Source organism: Pelodiscus sinensis, chromosome 13, assembly GCF_052426305.1.
Source record: "Pelodiscus sinensis isolate ZL-2025 chromosome 13, ASM5242630v1, whole genome shotgun sequence".
Classification (NCBI taxonomy): domain Eukaryota; kingdom Metazoa; phylum Chordata; order Testudines; family Trionychidae; genus Pelodiscus; species Pelodiscus sinensis.
This window is the reverse complement of record NC_143064.1, coordinates 24300026-24326633: the sequence shown is the minus strand read 5'-3', so window position 1 is coordinate 24326633 and position 26608 is coordinate 24300026. Positions and strand designations below refer to the sequence as shown.

General features: G+C 39.4%; 1 protein-coding gene across 5 annotated transcripts; it reads right to left on the bottom strand.

Annotated features, from left to right (window-relative positions):
- Positions 1-1350: 1350 nt before the first annotated feature.
- RLIM (ring finger protein, LIM domain interacting) lies at positions 1351-23548 on the bottom strand. Of its 5 annotated transcripts, XM_006136179.3 has the most exons (7): positions 23322-23548; positions 19894-19953; positions 18727-19433; positions 16476-16546; positions 12068-12260; positions 10580-10663; positions 1351-8363 (listed from the first exon to the last, which is right to left on the bottom strand). In XM_006136179.3, exons 4-7 carry the CDS (start codon positions 16476-16478, stop codon positions 6823-6825), a joined length of 1821 nt encoding a protein of 606 aa, XP_006136241.2. In that variant the 5' UTR covers positions 16479-16546; positions 18727-19433; positions 19894-19953; positions 23322-23548; the 3' UTR covers positions 1351-6822. The 5 variants fall into 5 exon arrangements, with proteins under 5 accessions (XP_006136241.2, XP_006136240.2, XP_006136242.2 ...); XM_006136178.3 differs by lacking the exon at positions 16476-16546; XM_006136180.3 differs by lacking the exon at positions 18727-19433.
- Between the last annotated feature and the right edge of the window lie 3060 nt (positions 23549-26608).

The window sequence follows — 26608 nt, the reverse complement described above, 5'->3', positions numbered from 1 at the left end:
GATTTTACATGGAAAATGCTTGAATACTATAGTGATGGGTTCTGGTACAAAAACTCAAGATAGATAAGAATTAGAATACAGAGGATATTTTAGGACTTTGACACTGGTAAAAAGGCACCTTAGAAAATGAAGTCTGCCCTCTACAGAGTAGGTACAGCACAATCACATCAATACTGAGGACATGAGATCATTTTCAGTGGTCATTCTATGCAAGAGTTCCTATTGTAGTGGTGGCCTTTAACAATGTGGCTATCGCCACTTCCCAAGAGAGACCAACACACTCCATATAATGAATGTCGGCACCTACTGGAGGCATATTTGAACCAGTTGATCATGATCCTCATCTGTTGAAACAGGGCAATTGAGAGAAGCAAAGGTACTTGCCCAAAACAATAAACACTGTGTTGGAGCCAGGATTATAACTCAAGACTTCCCAATTCCCAACCCCTTACCTTCAGAAACATTAAATTATGTCCCTAATTAAACAGATAAATCACCTTGAAGGCATCTTCAGAGGATGCTTCCATTTTGCTTTGCAGTACAAAGAGTGCCACTTTTGGTCCAAACTGAACTCAATACTGATAAGTTTCTGACACAAGGCACCACTTGTTAAGAAATATCTTCATAACTAAGTTAGGAAAATAGCACAAAGCAGTTCAATCCATCAATCCTCCCACACACAACTCTTCCTATAGCCTGCATGTCTATATAAGCCTTTGTATTATCCCACCTGTTGTTCTCCTACTCCTCCCTTCCATTTTTTTGTTACATCTTGTTGACTCTCTTAATAAATACAATTAGAGCCCTCCCTCCCCCTCTTTGCTTCAGAGATCATCCCTTGTGTCAAGGATTGGTTGTTGCTTCATACTCATAGAACATGCATGGTGAAGTGTTAAGTTTCTCACATCCTCCAAAAGGTATTTAGATTCCTTCTCATTCATGTCAGGTCAGAGATTAATTTTAAAAGGAAGCCTCTGGCCATACATGAATTTATGCAAACAAAATCTTATCAGTGTTTTTATGGCATGTCTCTAGTTTGTTTTTCATTGCTGAGGCCAGGTCACTGATTTCAATTACTAAATGACACCCATAAATCACAGCTACTAACTCTAGTATATAGTGAGATTTATTCCTTCAGTTTAGCATACAAAGAGAAATTCTTTTGACTAAAAGCCAGAGGTTGTTTCAATACCTCTCCTGGTCTCTCACTTCAAACAACAGGAAATGAGGAAAAAATGGATTCCTATCACATTTATCATGAGCTGTTAACCTCGATAGCTTCAATTACTTTCCCACTACAGAATGAATGTCCCCCCTCCCCCAAGGAGAGATGATAAAGAACAAAAATAATCACTTCATGCATTTTATTGAGTCTATTTAAATTTGCATTATGACATCTTACATAGGAAACAAACTCCTCCTAAATGTTAGCTATCAAATATGATCAAACTGTTTTATGACCTTTAAGAGTACCATTTTGTACTAAAGTCCAATATAAACAATTTAAAGCACTGTACAAAAAGGAAAATTGTTACATTCTCAGCTTAATACAGGGCTTCCCATCCAATAGCCTAACAGATATAGGGACTCGGGAAGGACTCTTCAGATTTTAATTTAAATGACGAAAACCACATATTGAACCCAAATACGATTCAATAATGGATTCGCCTACAAGAAAAAGGAAAATCTTGGTACAAAAGAGGTTGGGAAGCCCTGGTATAACAGATTGAAACTAGTTTTTACACAACATAATTTAATGTGCTTTAAGTAAATTACATTACCATTAGATTTGCTTCTGTTTCCTTCCCCTCACCAACCCAACCCAACCATAAAAAGATTTCTTGTAGGTGAAAATTTGAAATATTTCAAAATATGTTGCTCAATTCTCTTATCATGGCTCCAAGTTAACGCTTCCAGGGAGAAGCCAGATAATCTGGCACAGGCATTTCCATGAGAACTGTGAACCTAATCAACTCAAAATTCTGATTACGTAACCCTAAATCAAGCAAGTCATACTGACAATGAATGGAAACACCAGATATTTACACAGAATACATCACAATTATATTAAGGGTCTCAAACTAAAAATGCAAATAAAAGTTAAGGCTGCAGCTAAACAGCTAAGCCCAGCCAGCTGAACCGTGATATTGCAATATAGGTGCTGATTAAGCACACACACTGTTGGAAGACCTATGGACTACCTAGGCACGCTGGTAGAAAATGGAAACCAATGGTCAGCTTTAATGAAAGCTCTTTTCCTCACCTTAAAATTAGACCCTAGTTACTATAATGCATCACAAAGTGAATTACCTCAAAGTGTTGGCAAACATTGTAAAATACATTTCTTGCTGAAATTATATTAGTGAAATGGTCCTTTGGACACGACATATTTGCATAATCCATGGATAGCTGATAGCCATTATCGCCCATTGTGTCAACATTAATGGATACAATCAATCTGCAAGTTGGCACAATGGCCAATCATGGCATCTTCAAAATTTGTACAATATGTCAGTGCAGCTGCTATGCATGCAACTAATACTTCCTACAGAAAGTCCTTAAGAAACTTTGAGTAGTTTCTATATGCATGCAGTGCAGCAACTACCCTATGTCAAACACTATTTTCCAAACAAGGATCAGTTATCATAAATGAATTAACTGCCTGCAAAATACTATTTGCAAAAAGCTGTTTATTTTACAAAAGTGCAAGTAAAAGAAGAAACCCAATAAAAACCAGTCACTATGTTTCACCATTCTTTCACTTAATGGATAAAACCCATTAAAAATGTCTACAAATTTGCAAGTGATTAGAACTATATACTGCACTCTTCAAAAGATTGTGTACTCTTCTATGTTTTAACCTGGAGTATTTTAGTATGCACACATTTGGGATTTGTTCACAGGAAATACCTTGGAGGTAATCCCAACCAGCAGAAGGATAGCTGTCCACAGTGTGCAGTTGTGTGTGTTTTTAATATCAGCTTGCTTTATACAAGCTCTAGCAGGGTAGCTCCTTCAAACACAAAAGCTTAAACAGCAAAGAAATTAATGTTTAAATGAATAATGGAGGCAAAGATGTGTATTTGCCCCAACTCAGAAAAAGGGTAAGAGAAACTTCCACAAGATGGCACTGTAAATTAAGGAGAGCAGCAAATGTATCACAAGGCTACCAGAATCTTTTAAATGTCTGAATCTATGTAGACATTGGCATAACCCCTCCCCCACAAAAAAGATAACAGCTGTATTTTAACCCTCTCAATGGCCAGAGGCATCCAGTAAAGTGGCGATAAAAACAGTGCACATCCATCTACAATTCCAATGCTGAAAGAAATAGGTTTAAGCTTACGAAAGCTAGAGATGCAAATACATTAAGAATGCTTGGCACCAAAAGGATTCATATACTTTCAAATAAATTGACTCGAGAGATTAACTTCAGCAAATTCTGAGCACCTCACTAGAGACACTTCTATACCTATAAAGCTTGCAATTTAATTAAAAATTGAAGAATTAATATTGGCTTCTAAAGCTTACTATAACTTTAAAGGAAAGAATGACAACCACAAATTTCTTGTACTATATAGGAATGAACTATATTTCCTTATAATACCTGGGCCTGATCCAGCAACCTTATTCAGATAAGAATTCCTGCTCCTGGATGAGGCCAATAGTTTTCCACAAATTTGTTTTGCACAAAATACAAAAGTAATTTATAAACTCCATTGAGTTACTGGATGTAGCACAGGGCACAATTATACCATTGCTCATTTCTAGGACTGTTGTGTTGGTAAATGCCTTATCTACTTAAGAGTGCCTCACTAAAGGTATGATTAGACTGCAAGGAGCTATCAGAAAAAGATACGCATAATATGCTCCGCATTTTGCATACCTTTTTCCGATTTTGTCGGAAGAGGCTTTTTCTGTCCAGACTGGGCCAAATTTCAGAAAAAACCCTCTTTCAAAAGTCCCCTTCATCCTCGTAGAATGAGGAATATAGGGGCTTCCAAAAGTGTGCATTTGCTCTTCTGCAAAAGAGCAAAGGCGTTCCCTGGACACAGCAGAGTTTTTTCAGGATCTCTCTGGTATCCCGAAAAACCCCACAGTCTAGCCGTGCCCTCACAGCTATATTAATCTTGTCAACTGTTTGAAGTAAAAAAAAGGAAACTAGTGCTACTGGTGTATGTTTTGAAATAAATTTCATTATAATTAAAACATTCAAAGGGTTCATTCTAAATTGAGGTGAAATACTGGTTTCTGGTACTTTCTGGAAACCTCGGACACGTTAACTGTTGTTACAATTAAGGCAATCATAATAAAACTACAAAGAACTGTATTGTTCTTGGTTTCCAAGAACTATAATTTAAATTAGCAAAAGAATAACTGCTCAATGAGGTAATACAGCCTTGCTCCACTGTGTAGCACTTGTTGCTAATGGGTTCATACTATTCGCATTACTGTTCTTAGTCCTCATAAGACAACCTATTTTTAAAAAGCTAAAAGTGTATTTAGAAATCAGTAGCAAATACCACTATAAAATATTTATTTTAATTCTGCAGTCCAAGTCAGCAAAGAGTATTACTGAAAAATGTGAGCAATTGCATACACTTATGTGCACACTACAGAAAAGATTCAAAATCATCGTGTCCAATGCTTGAGAAGTCGAGTTGGCTTAAGATTCATTATCTACATTCATGAATCAAAGTCCAAGAAATAACATTAATCTCTAACCTCCAATTTTATAGATGAACACATCTCAGAGTACATATGAGAGCATATATTTGTTTATAAATGCTTTTGCTTTAAAAATATATGGTAAGGAATACTCCTCCAGTGATGGAGTGTTCCACCAGGAGGAAAATGAACTTGCCAGCCAGTCAGGATTCTCCACTGACCTGAGACTGACAGGAAAATGCACTGTTAGAAAAAGAAAAGGTTCCAGCAATTAACTGGATGATAGTTCAATTAGAATGGCTTAACAGCTAAGATGATGTTCTATGTAACCACTACTCAAGCACTGGAGATGTCAATGTAAAAAAACATAGGTCAGGTTTGGTTTTGTCATTTGAGTATCAAGCAACATTTTGACTTAGCCAGCAAGAGCAGTTCATATCCCTAGTTAACTACTACTACGTTTTTTACTTGAAATAGAACTTTGCTTTCCTTGATAAAACTTGTAGCACAGGCAAAGCTACTAAAGAGTAGATACAAGGAAGTTCTTTTGGGAATTGGAGAAGGGGAAGAGGAGGTTTCCCACAAATGTGAAGATAGCTGATGTACGAACATTTCCAAAGCAGATTTAAAATTATATAAATGCATTTAAAAGATTTGAATATTGATACGTCCATACTAACTTAATTCAAAATGCAACTGATAGTTTTAACAGTAAAGAGACATGCCTAACATTTTACTTGAAGGAAAATAAGTTGCAAATTCAACCAACTTGAAATTTCATTTTTTAAATATTTTCCAATAACCAATAATTTAAGATGGACAACTTATTTGAGAAACTGTTAAAAGATTATTCTTGGTTACATCTAAATGTTAATTTCTTTACCATGGGTCACGTGTAACTGCCATTGATTTAGGAGGCCAGTGTGTTAGATCACTAAATGTTACAGAGACCACTGTGCCACTTTGGTGGGAGAAGAAAAATTAATTTGCTAACATCTGACTGCTGAAATTTACATACAGCTTCCTCAGTGATTAAAATACAGTTTAATACAAAGTGTGGGCAAAATCCTCACCAAATGAAACTGGTACATGTGAAAGTTTGTATCATTACACAGCAGTAACCATACAAAGGAAAAAAACCAGTCTTCAGAGCAGGTTTCTTTTTTTTTTATCATCTTTTTGGTGGCATTACTGAGCCAAGACATTGCAATTATAACATTCAATTTCCATCAGTTTTAATGCAATTAAGATGTCTAATTCTTGTTACAGTAGCTATTCACATAAATTAAATAGTACAGATATGCACTGCTCTTGACAATAACATTTACAAAAGCAGCTCAGTTGTATTTAGTTTACTGTGTGGTGGGTCTCGTATGAAAAGCATTCTCTTCATTTCTAAGCATGGTACAATTTTAATTCTTAATGCATTAGTACAACAGTGCACTGGAAAAGTACTGCGTTTCTACAAAAAAGCTTTACAATTGTAAAACAAAACTTGTGATTTTTTTATTTAAACAAGCATAGGCAATTTTTATATTTCCACAAGATAAATATCCTGATTAAGGTATCAGTTCACTCCACAGCGTGCCATAGTGATGGGCTGGAGACAGGTGTACAATGGGAAAAGGGCTAACATTAGTGTTATTTGCACTTGTGTCCAAAAATACCCAATATAAAAATTAACTAAAATTATATTTAAGGGTGCAGTTGAATTAATTTCATATTCAGTGGGATAGCTAGGCTTTTAAAAATCCACTATGAAACATCTGCTGTAGCTTGAATGACTTCTCCAATAAGTTCCTTATAGGGATGATCTGAGCGCTGAGGTCTTCAAGATTAACAATGCATTGGGAAGAAGAGAGGATGGGCAAGGAGCTTAGCAGTCTTGTGGATGAAGAAATTAGAAATTTATAACAGATATCTTTGGGGAAACAAAATAGTTTTAAATTCCAGACTCTGAAACTGAATAAATTTGAAGACGCTAGTTTAAAGATATTCCCATTTTAAAATCTGAGAAAATGTTTTCATGGAGGCAAGAAGCAGTCAAACTCATTACTATACATTGAAGCACCACTCAAAAAGTGGCCATAATGAAAGTGACTTTGTTGCCCATCACTATTACACCAGCTGTTCAGCCACAAATTCAGATCTCGTTTAGACAACACTTTCTCTGTTACCAGACGCTAAAACTGCTCTACGACAAATAGGACAAGTGGAATTTTCTGATAACCAGCGATCAATGCAGTGAACATGGTATTCATGGGAACAAGGCAGTTTACGAAGCTTGTTGCCTTCTGTGTATTCTGTAATACAGACACTACAGGTTTTCAGAGCATCGCTTTCACCAAAATTCCTCCATGCTAAGTTGTCAATTTGTTCTTTGGTGAGTCCTCTTGGCTGGTCGTCATCATCCTCATTTAGTAGAAAAAACTGTGCTAGGCTAAGGAATGGTAAAGAGCCACTTTCTTCAAAAGTGACTGATCCTCTAGCATTCCGCCCTTCTCGCCTAGCAGATGCTGAACCTCCTTCATTACTACTTTCATATACCTCTCCTGAGCTACCTTCAGTATTTTCACTGCGTGAACTAGTACTACCACTATCACCTCCACTCTGTACCTCAGGAGCATCTACATTTTGACTTGGGACTGGGCCACTAGGATCTGTATCACCATCACTGTACATATAGTAGTTTAACTCTCCAAAACCTGTCATTATCTGCCTTAAAATGGTCTGAATTGCAACCGATGTGGTCTCATTAAAACCCGTGTTTATGATTCTACGAATAGGAATCCTAATGGTACTGACATAAGTTCTCACTCCAGCCCGTTCTGAACGTGAAAATGTGCGCCTAAGCCCTCCACGTTCACTTTCATAAGTGACTGTATTGTTTGGTGTCTGGGACCTGGATCGGGTTCGGTTGGCTATGCTGTCTCTCTGCCGATATTCTCCTGGACGGACTCTTCGCACTTGAAGATCAAGAACTATAGTAGGTGGCCTCTGTCCAGGAGCTGCAGATTCACTGCTGCCATTTGTTTCTGGAGAACCTAATGCGGGAGGAGCTGGTCTTGTTTCTGGGGTTGAAAACAGAACTGCATTTTCACTTGCCATCTCTGTTGTCGTCATATGTTGCCTTAATGTCACATGCTGTCTAGTTCTAGAACTTCCCTCAGATTCATTTACCAGGGAATGATCAAGTGTCTGAGATGGCATATTGTTAGGAGACCTGCGAGGAGTCTCACTTGCTGGATTAATAGGTGACCTACTTCTATCAGTCCTAGCCCGGGTTCTTCGTTGTTCTGGGCTCCTGCTTCTTGCTCTTCTCTGGCCTCTGAGAGGAGACTCTTCCTCCGTTACTAACTCCTCAGAGGTACTTCTGTCTGATCCAGGCTGTCTTACAGATGGTGATTCAGACCTTGGAGTTTCAGTGTCACTTTGGCTATTTTCCAAATCCTCACCATTGGAGGGCTCTACAGGTGGCTCATTTTCAGCTTCTGGATTTGGGTTCCCATTATTTCGGTTGACATTTATTTCCAAACTGAATCTGAAATCACCACTGTTAGGGTTAGTCCGGCTCACTGCCCTCCAAGACTGGTTTCCTCTTTGCCCGCTCCGTGTGGTATTTCCAGTCTGTCGTACTGAATTAAGCCAGTCTATTATGGAATCTCTATTAGAAACATCTTCTGTGGCTTCAGCACCTGTCAAAAGAAAAGGGAACTACCAAAATTAGAGAATTGAGGTAATTTTGGGATTAAATTTTCCAACAATACAACTCCTTAATTAAGCAAGTTACAATTTTAAAATATTTAAGCCTCTTAAACACCATAATGTTTTCATTCTGAACAACTTGATAAGAGTTATACCTATAGAAGCTTTTTCTCTGAGGGAGGAGGAGTGGATATTTTTCTAACCTACCAATAATTCTGCTTCTTCAGAAATTGCAGCCAAACAACAAACAAAACAAGCTAAAGTTATTTCTATAAGCTCGTGAAGACTGGATATTTAAAAGAAGCAGATAAGAACCATTAGTTAGCAATTAGAGAGGAAGAGTACTAACACCAGATTCTACACAGACAAAGAACCATTGGCACCTTAGTTGTTTGTTTGGTTGATAATGTCCCAGCCATCCGGTATCTCGATTCACACTACTGGAATGCGAATTAAACTTATGAATTTCATTCACAAGTTTAATTCCCATTCTAGTAACATAGCTGGGACATTAACAACCAACCTAACAATTAAGGTGCCAATGGTTGTCTGTGTAGAATCTGGTGTTAGTACTCTTCCTCTCTAATTGCTAACTAATGGTTCTTATCTGCTTCTTTTAAATATCCAGTCTTCACATGCTTACAGACCATCAATTTTACCTGTTACATACTAGCTCAGCTTTCCCTTTGATATTTATATATCCATTGCCTCTCTCCTCCCCCCTGCTATTTTTTCCCCTCCCACCCCTTCCCCATTTATTTTTGGTTCTGGACACTCAACACTCCAGTCATCTGAAGAAGTGGCCTGTGCCCACAAAAGCTCATGATATCATTTACGCGTTCTTTTTAATCTTTAAAGTGCTACCAGACTATTTGTTGTTTTTTAAGTTTATCCTGTATAGACTAGCTTGGCTACCCCTCTGAACCTTTTAAAGTTATTTCTTGTAACAACTAAATGGAAAGTCAGTTAAAATAGAATTATAAAAAAAAAAAAAAAAAAAAACCCAATCCCCACATTGGATATGCGCTACGTCTACACTGGCATGATTTTGCACAAGAACTCTTTTGCGGAAGAGTTCTTGTGCAAAAACGCTTCCAGAAGAGAGCGTCTACACTGGCATGTGCCTTTGCGCAAGAAATGTGCTTCTGCGCAAGAGCATCCTTGCCAGTGTAGACGCTCTCTTGCGCAAGAAAGCTCTGATGGCCATTTTAACCATTGAGCTTTCTTGCGCAAGAAATTCATGTTGCCTGTCTACACTGGCCTCTTGCGCAAGAACAGTTGCACAAGAGGGCTTATTCCTGAGCAGGAGCATCATAGTTCTTGTGCAAGAAGCACTGATTTCATATATTAGAATGTCAGTGTTCTTGCGCAAGAACTCATGGCCAGTGTAGACAGGCAGCAAGTTTTGGTGCAAAAGTGGCTGCTTTTGCGCAAGATCGCACCAATGTAGACACAGCCTAGATGTTTGACTAGCTCAGTTCAATAGTCTTGCATACCAGCGGTTAAATCACAAACGTGTCTACACTTACAACTTACAGAGGCACAGCTGTACCTACTCAGCTGGGCTGCTGTAAGAGCACTCATATAAGTTATGTTATGCCAACAGGAGTGAGCTCTCCTGGTGACTTAATAAAATCAGCTAAATGAGAAGGGGTAGTGATGTCAGTGGGAGATGCCCACCAATACCATGAGCAAGCAAAAAACTTACATCGCTAAGGGACCTTTTTTGAACTCTGACCAATAACTGTTTAACAGACATAGGTGCTAATGTAGACATAGCCTTAGTGGCCTGGAGTTCCTGGCTCTCTAGTCTAGTAAAATCATTTAAAAAACAATGAACAATGACAGGATTCAGTGGGACCTGTGTGTAAACCTTCTATGTAAGGGAGGCAATGTGGCAATCTTGAGAGGAAAAGGGAAAAAGATGAGAAAATGTGAGGGAACAACCTTAAAGGGGAAGAGAATGGAGAAAAAAATGAACAAAGAGAAATGCAGAAGTGATCTGAGTGCAGCACAATCAAGCAGTGATGTGTTCAAACTGAAATCTCTTCAAAACTTTGACCTCTGGCACATACCAGATAAATCTTAACTCTCAAATACAGCTCATCTTGCACCTGCCTAGACTTAAACTTGATCAATTACTGCATTCAAGTTAAGATCTATACAAGTTGCTAAAGTTAAGAGCATCCACAAACACAGTATATACCTCTATTCTCATCACCGTTTTGCTGTGGTGGTCCTTCTTTAACTTGATGTAGCCTTCTCATCAATTCTTCTTCAGTAATTTCACCTTAGGAAGCAAGCAAAGATTTCCAAAACTATTTTCAAAGCAGATATGTGAAGGCAAGAACAATCCATAACCTAATGGTTCTTAAACCTACATTCTTTTTAAACTGCAAATACTGTACTAACAAGATACTGACCATTTCTAAGTGTTCTTTGTTGAAATTCTGACACACTGAGATACCTGTAAGTCAGGTGTAGTCAAAGGACACCTCACAGCCCACCAACTCTATTGCCCTTAGATAAGACTTGTTGAGGCTCCAGCTCCTAACAGAGTTACGATCTGCTCAGAATACGATGAAATGCTTGCTGGGTCTTGTAACTGGTTGCTCTGGTTATCTAAAGTGTTATTTTAAACTGATTTATTTAAACCTCTGCAAACACCTCAGTGGATACACTCCAGATTAAAAAGTTTCAGTTTAGCACATATATATTAGGAATCACTTTTAACTAAACCAAAATAAGCCACTCATATACTGAAATAAGAATGTTCACAAATGTTCAAACAGGTTTAACTAAATTGATTTTTAAAAGTATACCTTTAGTTAAACCTGTACAACATTCTTATGTAGAAATGGCCCAAGTGAGAGTCAGATACTTGGCAAGACAGCAAGTCAGCCCTCATTAGAGCAGACTTTGCAAATTCCAATTAACACTAACATTTCCTTAAACTTGAGTTAGCACATCTAGCTTAGCCTAATAAACGCTAAACTACTCATACTACCTTCAAGGAATGATCTACTCTGTGTTCAGCTAAGCAAAAGAGCTACTCTGTACAATGGCTTACAACTGTGGCAAAAGCATAATAAATGCTGAAGACACACTCAGCACCATGACTATGAGAGGAACTCGGCAGTCTGAAAATAGGTAGAGAGACATTCACATTCATAAATTAAAGTTTTATGCTATCTACCAGTGTTTCCACTCCTTTTTTACGTCCATATGTGACATGAATTTTGTTACGGAGGTAATATGAGAGAAATCATTTCCACACTGGTTCACATAACAAAATTCATGTGGTGGGGGAGGGGCTGAAGGGCTTGGAGTGTGGAAGACTCCTTAGGGCTGGAACAGAAGATTGGGGCATGGGGTGAGGACTCTGGCTGGAGGTGCAAATTCGGAGGTGGTACTAGGGTTGAGGGTTCAGGATAGACTGCTCCAGGGCTCTGGCAGAGAGGACCCCACATAGTAGCTCAGAGCCAGATGAGAGGTGCCTTTCCATAGCAGCACTGAGCCCAGGGAGGGGAGGCTTTCCATGGCTATGGCAGGTTCAGGGCATCATGACAGATCCAAGGCTTCGGGAGAGGCATCTTTCCTTGCCACAGCCCAGAGCATCTGCATGTCAATTAATAGGCAGCTCTGCGGCTGCGCAGCTTAGAGGAAATTTAGCTACCTACATGTTGTCATGTACCTGGTGTTCCTAGCAAATTGTTATCCCTCATAAGCCTATAGTCCTCTTCATTCAGGTTATTTACAAAGTGATAGAAAGCTTCTTCACGTTCTAATCGATCCAACTGACTTCGGCGCTGCGCTTCTGAGTGATCAACAGTTCCTTTATCATTAGAATCCGAGCTTTCCATGTTGATGAAAGAGTGGGAAAGTATCTAAAAAGAGAAAAAAACTATATATTTTGAAAACCATACATTATTGTATTCATTTTATATGTAATCTTATTGACATAATCAGTGGAATTCAGCACAATCTGTCCCTGAGATCGAACCTGATAACACACTTACTATCTTATATTTAAATTGTTCATGGAGATATTTTGTTTGCTGATAAAGTTACAGTTACACAAGTATTTTATATAAAACAAATTTAAAATCACTATTTGGTTCAGCATTTAAATTAATTTTGAAAATGCAGTATGCTTTGGGAAGCACAAAAGTTACAGATTAAATCCAGGCAACCTTTTGTGCACCCAACACAGCTCAGGAAGGAGACTAAACCTCCTTATAGCATACCATGATGTTGCAGCTACTTGACAAAGCTCAATCTAGAGCAGTCTAAAGACTGCCTTAAAACAATCCTGTAAAGGATGAGTCATCTAAACCCAATACTTTGTTCCTTTAGAAAGGAATTTATAAGATTGATCTTTGAAGTCTTAATCCTACGAAGAAAAGGAAGTGCCTCATGTTACTCACCAACAATTCTTATTGGCACGAAAGAGGAATAACCAATCGCCAAAAGAATTTGGAAGAAATACGAAAACTAGGAAGCAGAACTATAGCATAGTAGATTGTGGTGCCAGAGAACACTTTGTATTATAAAGATCATTCAGTTTCTCAGGAGAAAAGGGTCCTGTAGTATAAATTTAAGTATTTAATACCAAAAATAACCTATTAAAAATCAGTTCAGTTAATTTATTCTTGTATTCCACTTTCATCAAAAGAGTCTTGTGTTCTTGGCATTCTGCCAGTAGTAAACAGGAATCTACTATATATGCTTTCTCCTCATACTTTTCCTACTTGAGTTAGTTTAGAACCCCTAATGCATCTCTTAAGATTAGTGAGAGATACAGCCATATGTGCACTTGGTCAACATCAACAGTGAAAACACCAGCTCTGGAAAAGTGTTGTAAACTGTAAACCTGTACAAATGTATCCAAATAGAAGTCAAAACAAGGAAGCCTCATTGTTAATCAGTATGTCTCGCTAACCATGATATAAATCGTTGTCTTATGCAACTACTGGAATACACCAATTACTCAAGTGGCTGGTTATCTAGGTATTATTACACCTGGTGGAATGCTCCTTTACAACACTGACACCGGAAATGCTTCCTTCTCTTAAAAAGCTCCTGAAACCTCAAACATACTAGAAGGGAAAAAAAATCTGTTTTACGCTTTGTATTGGAGAATAGGATCTGTTTCTTAGGCACTCGTCTAGAGTAGTGGTTTTCCACCTTTGGCCTATGGACTCTGCAAACTATGTTAAACTTCCAAAAGGGGTCTCTACACTTCCATTTTTAGGGGTCTGCAAACGAAAAAAGCTGAAGGCCCCATATCTAGTGCATAAAACCTCTTTTTTGTTTCTAAACATAACCTTCAAGAAAAATAAGAATGCCTCTACAGTTAAATCATTACGTCTACTAAATAAAAAGGTATTGCATGATCTTCAAGGCTGATGTGTTGACACATATTAAGGTAACTATTTGTTTACACATATTAAGGTAACTTTCACAAGAGTTACTGTGTTTGTCTTCTTCCTTCTCCAAGTCCAAAATTACATGTTGGGTGGGGGAAATTTCAATTGAAAAAGGCCTCAGAGAAGGGTTTTGCATTTAGAATCAACACTGTTAAGTTTATATGGGGGCTTGTCCACACTGGGATAGCTGTGCCACCAGTGTGAAAATCCTTAAATTAGCTTCACTAGTACAAACACCTAACACAGACTCTGCACCAAGCCAGTTTATCCATCTATAGAGAACAATTCTTTTCTGTTCTATACCACTGCAGAACCCTATAAATCCTGGGCATCTATCACTTGGATACTACTAGTACCACAATGACAGTGGGGTTTCCTTGATTCTGCCTAGCTACACAACAGGATTTCAATGGTGACAGTAAGCAACACCACTACCATATTACTATGGAACCAACTCCTGTGGAAACAATAATTAGATACAGCTGTACAGATTATGTCCAGACTGTAATGCATAATCTTGATGCCTAAAATTAAACCTATCCACTAATTTGGAAATATCACATTAAGATATAAGCAGATTATCATAAAAAATATACATAAGGGCAAGATATACTGTGCCTGGCAATACAGTCCAATAAACTTCACTGTGGCATCCTATTAAAACTATAAAGCGGAGGTCATATAGGGAATGTCTACACTACACAGAAGATAAGATTCCATTGCAGTAGATCTCTGGGGGTTCAATTTAGCAGGTCTATTATAGCCTCACCTGATCCAAACTCAAAGGGCGCCTCCGTTGGCACTACTACTCCTGCTCCTCATGAGGAGTGAGGGAAGCCGATGGGAGTGTTTGTTCCCATCAGCCTCCCCGTGTGGACGGGAAAAATGCAATGAAAGAAATGTCAACTTCAGCTATGTAATTTACATAGCTATAGTTGCATATCTTACTTCAACCTTCTGATGTAGTATAGACCAGGCCATAAGAGCATGTTTCAGATCAGCAAGTTTCCTTGCTTTTACTGCTTCAGGTCAATTTAACATGAGATTTTGTTCTTACCTGTGTGTAACAACCTGAAATGTCCCTTCTTCTGTCAGCAGAGAACCACCAAGAGCACAAATGTCTGGAGGAGTTAATCTCTCTAACATGTAGTGAGTGCAGATCTGTTGATTATAGCCAACTTTAGTTTCTCTCATTATGAAATTGAACTTCTCTTATGGAAGCACAGTAAGATTTATCTAAAGTTCGCTGGAAACAAGAGTCTGTAAAGCTATTTGACCGAAACAAGTGAAAGTTCTTTAAAAAAAGTGATAGAAACTTTTTCAGCAGCTGAAATTGCCATGCCCATTCTTGACAGGTTAGTTAAGTGAATTCCCTTAAGCAGCAGAACCTAAGAAAAATAGTAAGCTTTAATAGCTAGAAGTGACTCTCTATAGTTTATGATTTTATAATCTACAAGGGAGGAGTTATTTTATGGTCTCTAGGATATAAATGATCAAAAACTAAAGATACTCATTTGGTGTTGAAAAAGTTGCTATCAGTTGCTTTGCTCCAGTACCATGCTAAAATTATTAATTCATTGATACTGTGACCACTAAGCCTGAATACAAAGTCATACAAATGTAAGACTAAGCCAATGTAAGAAAGATGATTAGGCACTGCAATTCAGGAATCTACTAAAATAGATGTTTAAGAAATTCACTTCTAACTCTATATAACAGTAAAGGGTTTAAAGTCTCAGTTCACCTTTATCTTTAATCCTTTACACTTACATATAACTTCTAAGGGTGACAACATGCTTCTCATAAATAAGTGTTAAATGAACAGATGGTACAATGACATATCCAGCCTAAGTTTTCCTTGCAATCAATCAATCAATCAAGAAAAAAAAAAAAAAAGAAAGCACACTGCTTCAGGACATAGTTTTTGGGTTAATTTTACTTTTGGGGTTATTTTACTATCTGAGCTGCATTTACAGGAAAGTACCTTAGTACACGTTCTTCTGTAGCTGTAAGTGAATGAACCCCATCTAAAATTAAGTAGCAGTCAGTCAGTCATTGCTGAGAACTGCAACTAGTATAAAGTAAAAGGAAACCTGTGACCCTAAACGATCAAAGTCTTTCCTTTACACTGTTTGAAGAAAAAGGAGTGATAAAAATATAAAGTTGTGATCGTCATCAGTAATATACAGTAGGTCTCAAAGTCCTTAGTAATCAGGGTGCATAAAAATCTGATTTTAAAAATGTTTTTTAAATAATTGATTTTTCTATTTGATTTTTTAAAAATCACCAGGACTAAATTTCTCATTAAAAATAAGTTACAATTACATTTTATCATAAAAATGCTACACATACACATCGAGTCTCATAATAATGAATTAAAGGCTCTAGTCTGTCCTGCCTAACAAGCAGCTCTTGCTTCTTGAAAGTTCTAGGCTTTCAATTTCTGTGTCTCAGAAGACTAACATGTGCAAAGAGTGGATAGGATTTTTTTTGTTTTGTGCTCATGTGGTAGTGAACCTGGGCCAAGCATGGCAGAGTTAGTTAAGATATTGTTTAAAGACAGACACACAATATATAGGAAAGGATAGAGGCAGCACAGGAACAGTGGAATGGACTAGAAATAAAAAGGGAAGACATTATTCAGTACACACAGAGCTTCCTATATTTCCCTACCATAGAAAATCTGTCATGGCTTCAGGGTGTAAAAGACCTTTATCGGGGAATATTTTGAAGAAATTTTTTCTCTGGGTAAAAAAGGAAAACATATCAAGTGTAAGATGATGCAGGACACAGCTGCAAGAATGAATCATTATAAGGAATACAGCTTATTGGGAGAAAATGATATGGATATGTCTGAAGAACAATATGGATCAACTTTGCAATGCATCATTGCTCATGATTCCTATGCCATTTAGTACAAGTGTGTTTAAGAGAATGTTGCTAGAAAAAATGTTTAGCTTAGCTAATCCTTATGGCTTGTTTAATTAGTTAGTTAGGTTTAGAATCTATCACCCAAGTATACAATACAGAAAGCTGCAACAACAGAAATCTAGAGTTACTAGCTGCCACTATCATTTTCTCATTTTATATTACATGACGCGTGGCGCTTATTTTGGAATTATCATTGCCACAGACTATAATGATGCCGCCATATGTCTATTCCCTATTTTACTTCAGCGTAATTCAGCTTTCCCAAAGAAATCCTATCCTACCCTTGTTTTCAATGGGACTGGCTCCAAAATTAAGCTCACTCTAAGCAGAGTCAGTCTTGGCTTTCTTGGCAACTTGGAAATCAGATCCGCATCAAACTCACAGGAGGAGTGGGGGAAGATAATTTAAATTGCCCCATCAATCCACCCTGTTAGTAAAGGAGAAGAGAGACTATCACCAACTAAATTAGTAAACCAGCAAGCATTGTTAAGAACAGGCGGGAAGGAGTTAATCCCACCCCAAAATGTTTTGTGACTTAATGACTGATGAACACGGCTTGACAAGCAGCGGTGAGCCCTGCTCGCCAGCTGCGCGGTTTGGTGTGCTGCGCATGTGCAGATCGTACTGCGGCGCCGTGCCGTGCCGGGCTAAAACTGCCCTTATTGGTGAGCCCTGCTGATGAAAATATATGGATTTTAATATTTAAGAGTGATATAATTTCATTTGGCATATACAGATATTTTCTAGAAAATTAGACTCAGAATATGCAGATATCTGACTCTGCTTCCAACAATTTAAGTTATAATTTTGAATACACAAAAGGGAAGGTTAATAGGTGGAAACAGGTTTACAATTGTGCCCAACACAGGACTAATTTCTAACTAGTGATTACCTACTACACCTTAATTGGGTATTATCAACTGATCCACTTCTATCCCTCAGGACCTAGTCACCCTTTATGATAATCAGAGGCAAATTTTTGCACCAATGCATAAATCAGAGTTGTCCTTATTGAGGGGAAACTTCAATAAAAAATGTACAAAACAAAACTCAGATGTCAACCTGAAATACACACACACACACACACACACACACACACACACACTTCAAAGATCACCTAAATCCTTAATAGGACTATTAACTCTCTTTCACAGTGAAATTTCTTCCCCTGAATCCTGTCCAGAAAAGCTCTCTAGCAACAAATAAATCAGATTGAGAGAAATTAAAATTAGGTATCAAAACATCTTGAACCCCATTTCTCTCAAGGTACAAAAAAAACCTTGCAAAATCCGAGTCATTTTAAAGTTCCCCTTAACATGCTGTGAAAATCAAATAAATTATTAGGCTTCAAAAAAAACTTGAACAATCTGTGCTCTTCTAAGATGCACAAGAGAAAAACTAGTAAAAACAATTGTAATGTACCCAAGTCAATCAAATACCATGTATTGTATAAATAAATAATCGTATTAGATTAAGAAAACACACATTTCATGAGTTTTCAACCTTGAAGTTTCATCGCTTGTTGTACCCTGTGAATTCTTGCTCTCAAAAAACACATAGTAGAATATGATGATTTGGTGAACTCAATTCCCAACAACTTTAAAAACACAAGCATGTGAGAGAAAAGGCTCACTGAGATTTGCACCTCAATCTTACTACAAGATACACTCAGATGGACCACCATGTCTACATGTAACCCCTTTGAAGACAATGGGTTTTCCACACAGCCGTAGAGGCGTCTGTATGCCTGTTGCTGCAGGATCAGAGCTTCAATACAGTCTGAATATCTACAGCATTGAGGCAATAGGGGATTGAGTTTTCAAAATTCTGAAAGTCTGCTTTGCATATTGGGCTTATTCTTTGCTTGTTGCTATTAATTCTAATAAAATTAATATATGAATGTGCAGTCTAAGGTAAAACAAAACACATATGGAGAGCTCTTAACATATCCATCTGTAAATTAAAAGTGATGGATAGATACTTAAGAACTTACCCCAAACATTACACCACTCAAATTTCACATGTATACTCTCCGACTCAAAAAATAAAAAAATTAAGTTGGAAAAAAGTCAACTTGCCAAAGAACAGAAAAAGCATTTTGTCTTTTTACAACGTATTTGTCAAAAATGCTATTTTAATAAAGGAATAAAGATGTTCCCCAAGCTCTAGCAAGAAGCAGCCATAATAAACAGAATATCATTTTAATCATAGGTATATCGCAGAAGTCAATACATTCACGCATCCAATAAAATATTTCATTCTTTGAACTCCATTGTCAACTGAGAGGGCTCAAAGTGTTTTTTCCTTATTAAAATAGCATTTGTCACAAAGACATGTTGAAAATGAAAATAAAGACAATATGTTGTGTTTGGTCTTTAGATTATACCACAGAAGAGAAGACCTATTGGACATGAGGTATCACAAGCTTCCAGCACTGGAAGAGGAGTCTCATGAAAATGGTGCTCTCTTGCTCTAAAAATGAGCATCCTGTAAGGTCAGCAAGCAAAACGCCCACTCTGAAGTTAGAAGGAAGCAGCACTGTGGTATGTCAGCAGCAGTGTCGTCACTGAAAGGGAGAGCAGCAAAAGTAGGGTAGCATCCTGTGGAGCCAGACCCGCAAAACTGAAGACCGTCGAGTAGTCCTCAAGTTTCAGCAGAAACAGGACCTCCGGTTAATGGAAGCTCTAAATCAAACATAACCTGTAGAATTTTAATGCAAAAAACATGTAACTTCAACTCTTCTTTTAACACCACTTTATCCGCAAAATTGTTGCTATTACAGATTCTACTGGAGGCCAATGCTATGCTGACAGTCACTATAAACTGCAACCCAACAAACGAGTATTATAGTATCAGCCTATACTGGTTGCTGTTTAATTCATTAAATATGCCCCAAAATAAGATCTTTTTTCATTTTTTAAATAAAGAGTACCTTATTTAATAACATTTATATATGTTTAAATACAAAACACAGCTGTATGTAAAACTACAATCTCATCTGATTTTGATGACAAACCAAGAAATAATCTACATGAACTTTTCTTTATGAGATTATGGATGTAGATGTGCTTTGCATGTAAAAAAGGCAGTTCTTGTTGGAATTTTTAAAAAAGTTATTAACTTTAAAAGTATAATGTAAATGCACTTTAGTGTAGCTTACCTAATCAAGTGTTGCCACTTGATTTCTTAGCAATGACGCTGCTCAGCTTTGCAGTTCTCACTGAAGGAAAGAGTTAAATATCAACAGTTCAGATCAAACAAGAAATACCAATTGGTGTCTGCTGACATAAACCAGAACAAGAAGATAAAATTGCAATCTTATACACATTTATATTTTAAGCACAGTCAAGTGTCTCATACATTTTTAAGAGAAAAGCACATGGAAATGTGACACTCCAAAGTTACATTTAAATACTCACGGAAGGATGTGTCCTTGCGCTGAAGTTTAATACTTTCACATTTTTTAAAGTTACAGACTATGCAATAAGAATATATAAAAAATTAAAAATAAAAGATCCTGATGATGAAAAGGTTATAGATGTGTTATATTTTATCCTTCCAACACTTTAACTTGTTAAGATTTTTACAAGCTCCTACCCCTCTTAAAACTGTAACTTTGAGGAGAATTTGAGAACTTGTTAATTAACATATTCTAAGAGTTTAGTTTAGACTATGCAGCTGGTAAGTGATCAGTTAATCTGGTTGGGTTTCAATTAAACCAGTTTAGCATGCACTGTATCTCCAATAGATTTATTAGAAAGTTTTACTAAGAATCTAACACACACCTTAAAATCTTAGCTTGAAACACATTAAGAGCTTGTCTATACACAAGAACTGTACTATTTTAACTTTATAAAGTGGTACAATATGCTTCCTACTTCTCGTGTGAACAGTTTACCAGTATAATGAAATCCATATTCATATAACTATTTCCCACAAGGAAAGGGGAATAAATTACACATCTTTATATCAGTACTACCAGATTTACCTGGCATTACTTGGGTCCATAATTTCAGAATTCTATCAAGTGTATTTTGTTTCTTCATCCCTATAAATTTATCATTCACGATGTCTTAAGAAAGAACTATAGTCAATTTGGTTTCCAAAAACATTTTCTCCTGGTTTGCAAATCTTAAGCATTGATTTAGCTGTGACAAAACAGCACCACTCCAAATTTCTCCATTTTATCTCTTTTCTGTAAGGCAGGGGTGTCCAAATTTTTTTCAAAGAGGGCCAGATTTGATGAAGTGAACATGCGTGAGGGCCGACCATTTTGCCTGACATTCTTTGAACCATTAAAATTAAAAGCAAATTAACTATTTTATGCAAAGTTTATTGCAAACAGCATACTTTTCATTTTGTCACATGGATGACAAATCTAAACAGGTGTTAAATCACTCTGCCTTTCATATCTGAAGACCAGATGAAAAAAAAAATCCAGGAAGCTGAAATATATGTCAGGAACATTGTAAAGTACATTACATATTATTGGTAATAAAGGTTGTCTGTCAACTTTTAAGTTAAAAAAATATGAACAGGAACATAACACCAAGTATATATGTTGTGTCCAAATATATTTATAACTGATTTAGACCAACTGACATTAACTGAGATTTTACAATGTATTCATCTCAATACATTTGGATTCGTTGGGGGCCATAAAAGATAGATATTGCCAAATTACCTGTGGGGCCGTATTAAACCGGAACACGGGCCGCAATTGGCCCACGGGCCGGACTTTGGACATGCCTGCTGTAAGGTTTATTGAGAAGCAATCCCATTCCAGGTTCAGCCTATTTTTCTGGCTCATCTTGGTTCAGTGTCTTTCAACATTCACTCTATGTCATGTCAATTTTGAGGACTGTACTTGATTTGGTGATTCTGTCTCATTTCTATTTGGCTTTGAGAGAAGCAATCCCATTTCAGGTACATCCTGTTTTCCTGACACAATCAAACCCGTACAATGCTTTAAATTTATGATAAGAGGACGCTGTATGCCAAATGTGGTGGTGCTAGCTAGCTCTTGCCATTTAGGAGGAGTTCTTGATCAAACAAACACTCTAAAATATACAGTAGATAATAACTGTGACCACTTCAGGGCAACACAAGTATAAATATTTTGGTTTAAAAAAAAAAAAAGTAATGGCCTTAACCATATAGATGAATGCAAAAAAAAGTATGAAAACTAGGCTGCCGGCTGTTCTAATTTTGGTGGAAAGAAGAGTTCTGAAATAGTCAAAACTCTCTTCCTTTAACTGTACAGGATAACATCTCTGTGGGGTAGTTAATACGGACTGGACAACATATTTATTATCCAGGCAAAGCACCTGCTAATTGTTTGATGGTCACATCACCTTATATAAAAATAGCTGTGATTAATTATGTGACATTAAAAGTCAGAAGCACAAACATGCTAGGTATTGCTAATTGGGTGATGAAAGGGGAAGAATGCAGTAATTATTTCCTTTGTATCCTATTTAATAAACTATGTTGTTTCTTCTTCTGATGTGCAATTAGACCAACATTTCTGATTCCTTAACTTGCCAAATGATGATTAACCATTCCAAAATGGTTAACTTATGCTGAACATAATACTGAGCTACCACCATAACAAATCCAACCCAAGTCCAGGAGAAGACATTTTAACTTCATCTACGAAAGGAAGGAGCTCCTGTTTGATTTTCAACATTACCTATTCAACTTATTTTGCCTGAGATGCTTACAAGATGGACATTAGAACTTTACTATTTCATAATCATCGCCAACCTTAAATTAGACAATATAGCCAATGGGAAGCAAGTGTTAGGTTTAGTGCAGTCCACCTGATTATTTGCATACAACTTCAATTTGAAAACGTATCTATTCAACACTAGACAGACTTCTTTGTTTGTTAAAGGCAGAAAATCACAAAACTATAAACAATCTGAAGACTTAGAAATCTTAAGAGGCCCTCATAGGGAGTGATATGGAGAACCTCTCCACCTCTCTCATCACGATATGGCACCTTGCCCCTATTGTGAGGAGGATAAAATGAAGGCTTGGCCTGAGAAGCTAGACATCCTTAAAGGAGACACTAGACAAGAGATAGAATCCCTAGTTTTCCTCCAAACCCAAAGCCTAAGTTTCAAATCCAGCTTGGTAAAGCAGAGAGAGAAGTTTCGCACCCCACGAGACAGTGCTTGGTCTGGTCCCAAACGGCGGAAGGGGTCCGCTTCTGGGCTCAGACCTGGGAAAGGGCCTGAGGTGTCGGTCCTCCCCTGCTCGAGGGGATAGGGCAGGAACTGAAGCTCCCCTGCTGCCTTGTAGGACCAGCGCTCTACGTTCAGCAGAGAAGACCAAGGGGTCACCTCAGTGGAGACGGGAAGGCCAAGAGAGCCTGCGCCCCTCCCTGCCCCAGGAGCGGGAATCCCCACCCACCGTCTGAGCGCCAGAGCCCCGCTCCTAAACTCACCGGCTAGGCAGGGCCGGGTTTCAAAGGGTGACACAGTCCCCCGCTCCCGCGGCCGGCAACCAGAGCTACCGCCGCCTCCCCTGGGCCTCTCCCCTCCTTAGGCCATTTTGAAAGTCTGCGTCCAGCCCGGAACTCACCCGCCGCCTCCAGGCTCCCTCCTTGCCGGGTCTCGGTCCGTTGCTTCCCCCGGTGCTGAGCGGGCTCGGCCCTAGCTCGCCCTGCTTCGTCTGTCCCCGAGCGGCAGCAGCGTCTCCTTCCCTCCCCCTCTCAGGCGGCCATTTTCTGCTCCATTGTTACCAGGGAAGTGGGGGGCCGGAAGCAGGAGCGGCCACCAGAGGAAGTGAAGGAAAACTCGCTGCGCATGCTCACTCCTCTCTCATCTGACATGCGTGAGGTGCCGTGCGCGAGCCGCCATAGAGTACGGAGGACCGTGCGGACAGAGCGGCCCCACGCGCTGGCGCAGCACCCATTTTGGATGGGGGCCAAGGAGGAGGGCGGGACGTTCGTTGCGTGACCCCCTGAAGCGTTGGCGCTTCCTGAGGAGCCCGTGGCGCCGTGTCACCGCCAGCCCCCGGCCCTCGTGCGTCTGCGTGCAGCTCCCGCCTGCAACCCCGTGAGCGCAGGGCCCGCCTGGTAGCCGCGCGCGGGGCGTTGCCCATGGCGGGCAGGCGCTCGCTCGAGACCCCGGTCTCTAAGGTGTGTGGAAGACACGGTCCGTTCGGCTCCGGAGCGGACGGGCTGGGCCGGACCTGTGCCTCGGGAAGGCTGCTCCCAGCCAGTGTCCCCCTAATTGTTTCCATCCTTGGGCGGAGTTAATGGGATGTGCCCCAAGGAAAGTGCCGGTGCGCACCCCGGGTAGAAACACTTGAAAGGGAATCCTCTGAACTGTCATTCATGTTAAAATTCGACACTTTCCAACAAGGACTTAACAAACATTTGAACTATCTTACCCATTACCAAGACAGTTTCCCCAATTATCACCTCTAATACCATTAACTCACAAACATCCCACTCTCCCTACCTCTAATATCATCAATTCACAGACACTTACCTTCCTTCCTCCCCCCCCCCCCCCCCCCCCCCCCCCCCCCCCCGCATCCCCCTCCTGTTCTGCAATGTGATTTGTCCTTTTCATATGTGTTCATTTTTTTAATTGTATCCTTTGGTATATATGGTTGTGACTATTTTCTTCCACTATTTGATCTGAGGAAGTGGGTCTGGCCCACGAAAGCTCATCCTCTAATAAACCATCTTGTTAGTCTTTAAAGTGCTACATTGTCCTGCATTTTGCTTCAACTACCCCAGACTAACACGGCTACATTTCTATCACTCTTCTACTGGCTGTGGGCGCGCTGCCGATCTGCGGGGTAGTGCTTTAATCTGGCCTGGGCAGCCACCCCCTGCTCAGCTGGTAGGGAACCGTGATCCCAACCTGAGCGCTTGGGCTGTGCAGATGTAAACCCTTTGCCCAACATGGCACAGGAAGGACCACTATGAGTGCGGTGTTATAAAACTGCTGGGGATTCACCCAATGCGTCGGGCCTCCTCACCTGGCCCACTGGCTGCTACCAGTGGAAGCATAAAACCCATCCTGAAGAGTGATGAATAGAAGAGGGGCTGCTAAGTTCCAAACACCATTGGCCGGAACGACCAAAGAAGCTTAGGCCTTTGTTAGGAGGCACTGTGACCCATCAAGAGTGCTAGTTTGGCCCTCAGGGGCTTGGGTTCTGTTCCTAGTTCTGCTACTAGCTTGTTGTGTTGCCTGTCGCTTTGGGTTAGATTCACCCCCCACTTACTTTTAGGCTATGTCTATACTGGCAGCTTCTTCTGGAAGAACAGCTGTTCTTCCACAAAAACTTGCCGGCTGTCTACACTGCACGAGCGTTCTTCCAGAAGTAAATTTACAGTATAGCGTTGTAAAACAGAGCTTCTTCCGGAAGAGTTATTCCTCTCCCCATGAGGAATAAGCCGTCTTGTGCAAGAGCTCTTCCAGAAGAGGCCAGTGTAGACAGGCAACATGAATTTCTTGCGCAAGAAGCCCCTGTAGTTAAAATGGCCATCAGAGCTTTCTTGTGGAAGAGAGCATCTACACTGGCATGGATGCTCTTGCGCAAAAGCACATGCCAGTGTAAACGCTCCCTTGTGGAAGAGTTTTTGCACAAGAACTCTTCTGCAAAAGAGGTCTTCCAGAAGAAGCTGCCAGTGTAGACGTAGCCTTAGTGTATCTAAAATCACTGGTATTCACACAGCCCAGGGTATACACTCTATAGTAGGGATGTTAAATATTGGTTAATTAGTCAATTAACCTCATGAATTCTTATTGGTTAGTCGATTATTTTATAGTCTCTGGAGGTGGGGCCAGAAGCCAGTGCGCTCCTGCCCCACTTCTAAGGAGCCCCTTGCTGCTGCATTAGAGGCAGCTGTGTGGGGTGCCAGGTGGAAGCTGGTCTGCAAGGGAGACAGTTTAAAAACTAGCTCCCTTTGCAGACTGGCTGCCTTTTGCACCAGGGTGCTGTCTGTGATACAGAGGCCACAGCACAAGGTGGCAGCAGCCCCTATCCATGGGAGAGTCTGACCTCCCAGACCTAACGTGAGCCAGAACTGAACCAGGCAGCCTACCTGCCTGGCTCCTAATACACTTTAAATGCAGAGCCACAGTGGGGGTTGGTCCTGGACCCAGAGTGAACCAGAACTGAGCTGCTAGCCAGCCTGCTGAAAAATTTATTGGCAGGTGAGAGGGGGGGAGAAATTCATGTAGTCTATAACATTAACCTATAAGCTTTTGCTTATTGGTTAATCAACTACACTATTACATTTCTACTCTGTAGAAAGAATGGGGCTAGAAAGACCTCTTCAGATGTGATCCACGCAAGTCAGCGTGGTAAATGCTTCCGGACTACCACAGCCAAAGAAAGCGGTGTATCCAAAGCCCTACCACTCAAAGGGAGTTTGGCTCTTAAATCTAAGCTGCAAGGGGGCACATAGGCGTCACTTTCAAACTTTCTTGTTATTAGGTACCTATGCCATTTTGCAGTATATCCTCCCTCATGAATTTTAGCCCCACAATTAAGATACTCTCTGTGGGATATGGGAATCCTCTGTTCAAGTCCATCCTCCACTTGGGTAGGAGAAAATATTTGAACAGGACTCTGTGGTCTCTTAGGAGAAGGCCCTAACCACATGGTTAGAAGATGGATTGTCTACATCAGGGCTACTCAACTTTGGAAGCCCCGGGGGGCCACAACGATACTCACAGTACATGCTGAAAGCTGCAACTTAAGGGTGGTTGTATATACGTGCACATATATATGCAAATAGCTACTTTCACACTGATGGGCATGAATACAAAGATTAGGGCAAGACTACACAGCACGCAAGCCCCATTTAATTCAGTTCTGCTGATATTAATAAATGCAATATTTAC

Bases quoted from the DNA above. Each gene is read 5' to 3' on its own strand.
- RLIM (XM_006136178.3), bottom strand. The intron at 10,664-12,067 runs GTACATGACAAC...TTGCTTCCTAAG, and splicing joins CAATTTGCTAGGAACACCAG to GTGAAATTACTGAAGAAGAA. The intron at 8,364-10,579 runs GTATATACTGTG...TTCTTTTGACAG, and splicing joins AAACGGTGATGAGAATAGAG to GTGCTGAAGCCACAGAAGAT.